The sequence below is a fragment of the Mastomys coucha genome, unplaced genomic scaffold (genome assembly GCF_008632895.1).
Source record: "Mastomys coucha isolate ucsf_1 unplaced genomic scaffold, UCSF_Mcou_1 pScaffold6, whole genome shotgun sequence".
Taxonomy (NCBI): domain Eukaryota; kingdom Metazoa; phylum Chordata; class Mammalia; order Rodentia; family Muridae; genus Mastomys; species Mastomys coucha.
The window spans coordinates 23,729,255-23,739,933 of NW_022196912.1; the positions used below are offsets into that span (position 1 = coordinate 23,729,255).

At 39.0% G+C, this 10,679-nt stretch overlaps 1 protein-coding gene across 4 annotated transcripts in view; it reads right to left on the bottom strand.

Moving 5' to 3' along the window:
* The window catches only part of Babam2 (BRISC and BRCA1 A complex member 2), a 374,435-nt gene that overhangs the window by 290,820 nt on the left and 72,936 nt on the right, over positions 1-10,679 (bottom strand). For all 4 annotated transcript variants that reach the window (XM_031357619.1, XM_031357620.1, XM_031357621.1 and 1 more), the window contains one exon: positions 653-747. In XM_031357619.1, the coding sequence (XP_031213479.1) occupies positions 653-747 (95 nt within the window). The remainder of the gene's footprint in view (positions 1-652; positions 748-10,679) is intronic.

A 10,679-nucleotide genomic window follows, 5' to 3' on the forward strand; every position in this document is an offset into this window, starting at 1 on the left:
AAATCCAGAATGCAAACTAAGAAGATAGTTTTAATCAACAATTAAACCTCCTTAAAGAGTTTAACTATTACAGCAGATCTGACTTTGGAAAATGAAAGAAACACTTAGACAAAATGGAACCTATTCTTCATCGACCATGCACAAGCCCAACCACTACACAAACTGTGTGTCCTCAGACAGGTACCATGACCCCTTTTCCCTAATGGTACGTCTTCTTGCTTTAATTCCAGAAATATATTTCAACTACAGGGGTAAAGTCTGGCTTAATACAGAACATTCGATCTGGTCTTTTCCCTTATGAGTCACTAAAAAAAGACCCCTAAAAAGCCAGTAACTGTCTTGCAACCAGTATCGTATTGAAATGTTATTAAACACTAGAGAACCTGATTGCAGCCATGGGCGTTCACAGTGAAACAAAGAAAATGTATCTTGAAATTGAAGGAAAAATATTTCAACCAATACTGTAGATGTAATGTGAAATGGTCCCAAAGTAGAACTCCAATGAAAACCCTCTCCTCTTTAAGGATTTTGGCACATGAAGAGTTGCATTTATTCCACAGAAATGGAAAATCACACTTGAGTAAGCAATTACCAAATGCCAACTTTGTTTTCTTTTGCACAGAGGCCGGCCATGAGAGGCTGCAGTACTCACGTGCAGAGCGGCGGGGTCCGGCAGGAACTCCGCGTCCTCTCCAAAGATGAAGTCAGGGGGCAGCTCTGGGTACTGAGCGTTGAAAATGATGTCCCCTGGAAAATGATCAAGAACTTAAAGAAATTTATATTTAGTTTAAAAAACAAATTTGAAAAAGACTTTCTGAATGATTAATTCTTCAGATAAAAGAGCTGATATCCTCTTTGAAATTACCATCCACAATAAGCAATCAAACAAGTGCACTACACTGTGACTATAAATACCCAGGAGGAAAGCAGAAGCAGCTCCATGAACACAGGCTGATTGTTTTTTACAGGAAACACCACTGCCCAATCACTGCGTGCTAATTAAGACGCCTCTATGGAAAGCCGATCTGTGCAAACACAGTCCTGGCCCACTAGAAGTTAAACACACATACCTTTGAAATAATGGGAAGGGCATCTTGCTTGAAGTCAAATGGGCCCCAGTTACATTTCAGGGTCCCTAACCATTCTTATCTCAGAGACCTTAGGAGGGTTTTGAGCACTCACCCTCAGGTTCTTTATCAGTACACCAGTGGTGCCATGCTAGTGCCACTGTCGACAGACTTATTGTGTGAAGGAGACACATGTGCTAAGCACCACGCTTGGCATTCAAAATGACTACCCTCAACAAGCATACACAAGTGTAGTATTGGTGGTGGTGATATTCTCAGACATAACAAGTTGCAGGGTCTCATGAGCACACTAGTGGTGTAAGGTCTCCTGTTCCTTCTCTCTCCTTACTCAGCTCCTGTGTTCTCTCTACTCAGCCAAAAATTTAGTCCCCAATTTTCTGCTTATTCTTACTAATAAGCAGATTAGTTTGTAGGCAATCTAACGCACACTGGGTTATAAGTATTTCATATGTGTATATTTCTATGCACATACACAACTCCTCCATACAACACAGCTGTCAGTCCACTCACTTTCACTGTCCAAAGGATAAGATTTACATAATGCAACACAAAATGAGACATTCTGGCTTCAGTTCCACACTGAGCTCTTCCACATCTATGCATGAGGCATTTTACACCAGGCTCAGAAGCATAAGGATGTCATCATGATGGTCCAAGCTTTCATACTCTAGAACACAAACCATCTCAATGGTTCCTCCAAAGGAACTAACATGACTTCTGTGCTGCCGCAGCTCTCTGACCAGATCACCCAGTCTACACACTCCTACTTTCACTGAATAATAAACTGAACTTTGCTTTAGGGCCTACGGTAGGCACTAAAACCAAAGAATTCTAGTACTAAAGAACTGAAACACTAAAATAACTCAATCATACCCTCTTACATAGTAGCCTAGAACCAGCTGCCCTCCACCCCACAGTATGCACTACTCCCCAAGTAAATCTTATTAAAGTACTATATTGTTGGAAAACTTGTAACTCAGAAATTTTTAGTCATTCTCTAATGTTCAATATAGTAGAGGCAAACCTTGCAATCTGGTACTTGCACCCTCCAAAATATGGTCCTCCATATTTACCCACCCTCCCATCTGCCTACACGCCAATAGAAACCATCCACTCTGGCCATTATGATCTACTCAGTGACTACTAAATACTACAGCACCCACCTCCAATGGCTCTGCTCTCATGTGGCCGCTATTCTACTAATGAGCCCGCTCCTGCAAAGGGCCTCCCCTCATAAATCTGCAAAATATTGATCAATGTTAATTCTGAAACTCATCAATACTGCTTGGCTACACCTTGAGTACTTGGTTACAGTCTTAGACTGTTTTGTGGATCTATTAATGTTAAGTTGTAATAAACAGGGACTACATATGAGGCACCATGGCTCACACTGTTAATTCAAAAATACTCATCCTCAAAGGGCTCAGTAAGAACACACAGAACCTTCTAGATACAACAGTACTGACATACATAGGAACAGCATGCAGGGCCTGAGCAGGCCTAAGCTAGATGGAGTCTCACTGCTAAGAGGGGAAGAGGACATAAGCTCCCACCTCTAACCTAAAAGCTGGATCTCCAATTGATAACCACTCATCAAAAATAAAATAAAGTAAGTTTTCTCCAACAGAGTTTCACAGGAGATACAAAGCACATTTAATGGCAGGCCCCATACCCAGTGTAGACAGCCAACACAAAATGAACTCAGTATTTCTGGAGAGTATTTTTGTCTCACCCTGCTTTGTCTGATCTCCTCCCATCTCTTATAGGATTTTTTTGCCTGATATAGTATGGTTTCCTTCCGATTATGCACAATTTCTGTGTGTGCAAATGTGTTTGTCTCTGTGTCTATGTGTGTTTCTTGTGCTTTTTCCCCCTGTGGCTCTTTTTTTTCCCTCTGTTAATTTTTGTTTTGTTTTGTTTTGGTTTGGTTTTTGGTTTGTTGTTCTGTTTTGTTTTTAGGTACTCATTTATGCTCTAATGAGAAAAAGCAAAAGAGTGTAGAATGGGGGTGGATTTGGGTGGGTGAGGAGGCGGGAAGGAGCTAGGAGGCGTTGAGGGAGGGGAAATTGTAATCAAAATATATTGGATGAAGAAATAACTATTTTCAATTTGTAAAAGGTTAACTAAAAAGGAAGACAGAAAGAGGAACACACAGAAACGCCTATATACAGTACAAGATATGCTGATCTTCCTACATATATTACAAACATCCAGAGAACATGGGTCCTACATTCATTTCACATTTCTTACAAGGCAAAGTGCAAAAAACCTATTTTAGAAATGCAGGGAATATGAAAAGGATCCTGTATTCTTTGAACAGATATCTAAGTACTGAGAAATTCTGCAGTAAATTACGAAGCACAGCAGTGTTATCTCCAGAGCTTCCTGGGGGTGCCTAAGTTTAAGTGAGAAATGTACCACACAGGGGTTGGGTGCAGAATCCAAACAATCAAAAGTACAACTCCCATCTCCATTAGAAACCGTAACTATCACTATCTCCAACCGCCAGCTACACCCTGTGAATTCTAAAGCTCCAAGGTGCTAAGGCATCGGTCCAAGCCATGGAAGAGTCTCCAGAAGAGACGGCATGGCTGTCCTCGTTACTTATTCTATCCGCATCTTCGGGCAAGCATGAAGCCCTAAGGAAAGCACACGCAGCAGCCTGACTCCCTGGAAATGTGTCTTTAAGGTTGCTTACTTAATCACTTTTAGAATGTTGCTCATTAAGTTAATAGAGCACAGGCATCAGAAAATTTGGGAAACACCAAGTTACAAGTACTGAAAAGCGGAGTAACAAAAAGGCTTAGAGCAGGGCTCAGTGGAAAACCACTTGCCCAGAATATACAAGGCCCTGGATTCAAACCCTAGTACTGAGATCAGTCAACCAATAAGTTCCAATACAAGAAACTGCACTGCCTACGTTACCAGAGGAAGTAAAAAATCTAAATTTCCAACTTCCCAAAAGGACAGTAATACCTATTTCCAGACCAGTTAAGACTAGAGCTGCAATGCCAGGATATCCAATCTTGTTGGTTCTGTTCAGTGTTGGACAAGAGGCTCTAGCCAGGGCAGAAAAAGGAAGAATCCATATTGGAAGGAGAGAAAAAAACAAACCTACCCCATCCCACAGGTGATTTAGTTCTGCATATGGTAAATCTTAACAAATCAAAAAGAAAAAGTACTATGTGGACTAATAAGCAGTTTCAGAGAGGTTTCCAGACACAAGATAAATAGAAGAAAAAACCAAAACCAAACAAAAACCTCCATTTCTGTACACTAGCAAGGAAAATCCCAAAATTAAATTAAGAAAACAATTCCATTTACAGTAGCAAAAAAAATTTGCTTAGGAATAAATTTAAGGAAATACAAACTTTATACACTGGAAACCATAAAACACTGTTAAAAATCAATTACAAAAGGCCTATGTAAATGGAAATACATCTTCACATATCAGAACACTAATGATGCTAAGAGGCAACACTGACCTATAGATTTCACACAACTCACACAAAATCCCTAACAGATTCTCTGCACAAATTGAAAGGCCAATTCTAAGAGTCACATAGAAATGCAAGACTTCTAGATAGCCCAAAAGACTCTTGAAAGCAAGAGATATAGGCAGAGGAATGAAAAAAAAAAAAAACAAAACAAGGATTACTATTTCTCAATGGCTGTTACAAACACAGTCACAGCAACTAGAGAATGCAATGCTGGACACCAGCAGACATCAACCAAGAGAAACCGAACTGCAACTCAGGGTTGTGCAGACCCTGGAGGCACATGCCTATAAAGCAGCACCTGAGAAACAGCAGGAGAAAGATTGGGAGGTCAAAGTGATCTCAGCTACAAAAGAAGGTCTAAGCTAGTCTTGGCTATATGACACCATATCTTTAAATAAATGAATAAAATAAAATTAAAAAAAAAAAAACCTTTCTCTCTTGGGGACAACTTCTTCACAGAGCTGCAAGGCAATCCATTTCCCCCAATTTAAGTAAATTTACTTTCTTGTACCTATTATGATAGCAACTATTAAAACAAACAAATGGCAACAACAAAAACAGTGTGGGGAAGATGCAGAGAAAGCCAATCCCCGAGCAGTGTTAGTAGGAGCACAAAATGATGTTGCTGCTATGGGAAACAGAATGGTGGCTCTTTAAAAGTTAGAATTATATTATCATATAGTCCAAAAAATCCACTTCTGAAAATATAATGCTTAGAAATAAATTTAAGAAAATATAAACTTTATACACTGTAGGGCCCCAAATTAAAAATAAGGACTCAAATACTTTCATGGAAGAATAATTTCCAGCAGACATAAGACTAGAAACAACCCAAGAGCCCATCAACACATGAATAAATAAAAATATGCCATATATGGGGTAGGATTCAGCCTTAAGAGAAAGTGAATTCTGACAAATGCTACAATGTAGATGAACTCTAAAGGCATTGTGGCAAGTTAAGTTAATTAAAAGACAGATACTATTATGCTTCATAAGAAGCAGAATGGTGGGAGCCAGTGGCTGGGGAGGGGGAACAATAGGAGCTGCTGTTAATGATACCAAGTCTGTTTACACAGTCAAATAGTTCCGTGATTGTATCTAACAATACTAAAACAGACACTTAAACCTTCAAATTTGAAGCTGAGTGTTGTGACACACACCTGTAATCCCAGCTCTTCTGGAAGCTCAGGCAAGAGAATCCTGGGTTGGGGGTGTGGGGGGTGTGCATGAGCTAACATCAATTTTGAGGCCACCTTAGGCTATATACCAAGACGATGTATCAAAAGTCAGAATTTTAAAAAAGAAAAAAATCTGTTAAACTGGGTACAGAACATAACAATAACTAGACTTGGGAGTCTGAAGCAGGAGGATTTGTGAATCTGAGGTCTGCCTATACTACATACCAAGTTCTAGACTAGCCCAGGACCTATAATAAGATACTGTGTACCCCAAACCCAAGAAAAGATGAATTTAAGGGTTAAGGGTGTTCAGCAGTAAAGAACTTGGCATTTGCCTGACTTAGGAAGCTCTGAGTCTTATCTCAAGCAAAAGAAAAAGAAACTTGGTTAAGATAACAAAGCACATACTACTCTTCTAGAGGACCAAGTTCATTTGCCAGTACCTACATGGAGCAGTTCAGAACTCCACCTTCAGGGGATAATACATGCTCTTCTGGTCTCTGCCTGCACCCACGCACAAGTGACATATACTCATGCAAATCAACACCTATATGTATAAATATCAATACAAATAAAATCATTTTTATTTTCAACATTTTTTATTGGATATTTTATTTACATTTCAAATGTTATCCCATTTCCAAGTCTCCTCTGAAAATCCCCTATCCCATTCCCCCCTCCTCCTGCTTCTATGAGGGTGTTCCCCCACCTACCCACTCCTGCCTCCCTGCCCTTGCATTCCCCTACACTGGGGCATCGAGCCTTCACAGGAACAAATGCCTCTCCTCCAACTGATGTCCAACTAGGCCATCCTCTGCTACATATGTAGCTGGAGCCATGGGTCCCTCCATGTGTACTCTTTGGTTGGTGGTTTAGTTCCTGGGAGCTCTAAGGGGTACTGGTTGGTTAATATTGTTGTTCTTCCTATGGGATTGCAAACCCCTGCAGCTCTTGTCAGTCCTTTCTCCAAATCCTCCATTGGGGACCCCTGTGTTCAGTCCAATGGTTGGCTGCCAGCATCAGCCTCTGTATTTGTCAGACTCTGGCACAGCCTCTCAGGAGACAGCTATATCAGGTTCCTCTCTGCAAACACTTCTTGGCATCCATAATAGTGTCTGGGTTTGGTAACTGTATATGAGATGGATTCCCAGGTGGGGCAGTCTCTGGATGGACTTTACTTCAATCTCTGCTCCACACTTTGTCTCCCTATTTGCTCCCATGATTATTTTGTTGCCCCTTCTAAGAAGGACTGAAGCACCCACATTTTGGTCTTCCTTCTTCTTGAGCTTCATATAGTCTGTGAATTGTATATTGGGTATTCTAAGCTTTTGGGCTAATATCCAATTATCAGTGAGTACATAGCATGTGTGGTCTTTTGTGACTGGGTTACCTCACACAGGATGATATTTTCTAGTCCCATCCATTTGCCTAAAAATTTTATGAATTCAATGTTTTTAATAGCTGAGTAGTACATGTATAACTGTACCACATTTTCTGTATCCATTCCTCTGTTGAAAAACATCTGGGTTCTTTCCAGCTTCTAGCTATTATAAATAAGGCTCGTGTGAACATAGTGGGTTATAAATAGGCTGAGAAATAAATTAGGGAAATGACATCCTTCACAATAGTCACAAATAATATAAAATACCTTGGTGTGACTCTAACCAAGCAAGTGAAAGATCTGTATGACAAGAACTTCAAGTCCCTGAAGAAAAAAATTGAAGAAGATCTCAGAAGATGGAATGATCTCCCATGATCATAGATTGGCAAGATTAATATAGTAAAAATGGCCATCTTGCCGAAAGCAATCTACAGATTCAATGCAATCCCCATCAAAATTCCAACTCGATTCTTTACAGAGTTAGAAAGAGCAATGTGCAAATTCATTTGGAATAAAAAAGAAAAACAGGATAGCGAAAACTATTCTCAACAATAAAAGAACTTCTGGAGGAATCACCATCTCTGACCTCAAGCTGCACTACAGAGCAATAGTGATAAAAACTGCATGGTATTGGTACAGAGACAGGCAAGTAGATCAATGAAATAGAACTGAAGACCCAGAAATGAACTCACACACCTATGGTCACTTGATCTTTGACAAAGGAGCTAAAATCATTTTTTAAAGTATCAACAGATACTGTTGAGACAACTGGAGAGCCAATGTATGAAGTGGTCCCTAATTTTACATAATATAGAAAAACTAATACAAAATAGATGAAATATCTAAAAGTAGTAACAAAAATGAAAAAAATACTAACTTTTTATGCTTAAGAATGAATCCTCAAAGCACTGGATCAGGCAGGCACTTATGCAATGATCACTTTTAGGGATCAACTCAACAGAAGGACTAGCTGGAAACTGTTAAAGCATGGCTGTGAGGTGTGTCTACATGTATGTGTCCACAGGAGACTGACATGTTAATGTGAGTGGATGAAGTGGGGGAGATTCCAGCAGGACTTACACCAGCATCCTCTGGGTTCTCTGGCCTTTGGCCTCTACCTGAGAATGGCATCGTTGGATCTCCAGTTTTGGTGCTTCCTAAATGAGCCTGGCCATACTATAGGCTAGCATCCTGCAACTATAGTTTATAGACAGTCTGTCATAAAACTTCTAACCTTCATGCTCACATGGGTCAGTTCCCCTACTACTAATAAATTCCTTCTGTGTATCTGTATATTATATTGATTCTGTCTCTCTGGAAAGCACTAATAGTTTCTTCCATCCAAAATCAAATCAAGCATTGACACTAACAAAGGATATATCAGACGTCATCAAAAGTAAAGGCTACTGTCCTTCAGAGAACACTATATAGGAAGTAAAAAGACCATTAAAATGGGAGAAAATTTGACAAACAACATATCTGATAAATAATATATAGAATATATACAGAGGCATATAAAAACATACAAAAGTATGTAAAGAAAACTAACAATTCAGTTATAAAAAGTCAGCTTAAATTTTAAATTGGGAAAGACTGGTTATGAGATGTTTCTCCACCGGGATGTGACGTCAGGGCTCACTAGGATGCCCATAATAAAAAAGATAGACAATAGCAAGTAATGCAAAGGCTACATTATAACATAGCTAGCAGGATACAAAACCATGCATCTTAATGGCCTGGCAGTTCCCCAGAAGTTAAATGTAGAGTTATCCACTGGACTCTGCTCTTCTCTTAGAGATCCTAAGAGAACTGAAATCACGTCCACCTAAAATCATGCACATGAATGCTCATACAAGCATAATTTATAAAAGCCAAAAAAGAATAAAATCTAATGTCCATCAACTGAAGAATGGATAAATAAATGTAAAGTAAAAGAAAGAAAGACAGAAAAAGAGGTGGGGAGAGACAGAGGAGTATATTTAATTATTATACATGCTACAATGTAGATCAACTTTGAAATCATTAATGCTAAGATTTAAAGATGAGGGAAGGTAACTTATTCATTTATATGAAATGTTCAAAATATACAAATGTAGAGGCAGAAGTAACTTGGTGATTGCCTGCGGATAGGAGAAAGAGAGTGAATGCCAACACTTATATTTCCCTTTGTAGTGTTGGAAATGGAGAATTAGTGGCAATGGTTGCGCAATTTTGTGACTATACTGAAACCACTAGATCATACACTTTAAAGGGTAAATTGTATGGTATGTGAATTATATTCAATAAAGCTGTTATTTTTCTAGTCTGATGCAAAAGCTGTCCCACTTTCAAGAAATATGACCTTAAACACAAATAAATTATAAAATGTTTACTGAATGGCTATGCATAAATCTATTTTTATAAATAAAGTCATGTTTAAAATGCAATTTTACAAGTTCTATACCTAAAAAACTCTGCAATGGTCTCTTTTTGAAAGTAAAAATGATCTTTATAATATGAGTAATTATAAAGTATTTTCACTTTTTAAAAACTTTCTTAAATATCTTTTTAAAAGAGTACTAAAATATTTTAAAATGTCATTAAATTTTAGTTAATTTTTTTGTTTAAGACAAAGAAAAACATCTAAATTCATAGTAAAGTTATTTTTCCAAAAGCAGAATATTGTATACCAAATTATTATACCCTAGCTAAAAGGACCTTTTGAGAAAGATGTAATAGAAGCAGCATTTGCAATACTAGATACAGCAAAAATATTGTATGGCTATTTTTTAAACAAAGACATTTAAATGTTTCTTGAGATCTCAAGCTGTTCTGACTCTCTCAGAGTTGAACTGCCAACCTCAAAGAAAGTACTTCTGAAACATTTGTCTCAATGCTCAGTGGGCTCCTTGAAGGACTGCGTGGCACTGTTTTCTTGCTATGAAGAACAGTGAGTAAATCAGTCAAGAACGGTTATTAAAAGCGCTCTCTGCACAGATGCACACACAGGACACCTGGGAGTTATCCAGGAAGTAGGAAGCACAGCACCCGCCCTCGAGGCCAACTTGGTGGGGACATAAAGACACACAAATCATAGGGAAAGGCAATAACACTGCGTTTCCTTTATCTCACCCTGGAGGAGAAGATGCGAACACTCGGTACAGGTGACTTGGGCACTGCTTACTCCAACCTGTCATAAAAAACAAGAGTAGGCAGGAGAACAAAGAAATAAAAATAGGATCGGAGGTGATCTGAGGTGAGGTTAAAAGAGAAAGCAAGCAAGGAAACACAGAGACTTTAGAAGCACCAATAGCCACCTAACAACAAAAGCAGTATCCAGTCTTGCTTGACATTACCCTCTGAAACTTGCTGGTCTACCACAGGAGGACCAATGCATCAAAACTGCTTCCTGGGTTAACACATCTAAAAATGCACAGAAATCCAGGCACAAGGCAGCTTTCCACACTAGTGCCATGTGGGGAGCTGCAGCTGCCACCCTATACATATATATTGAACACCTGGTCTCCAGCCAGAGCAGAGAGTATTGAGATAA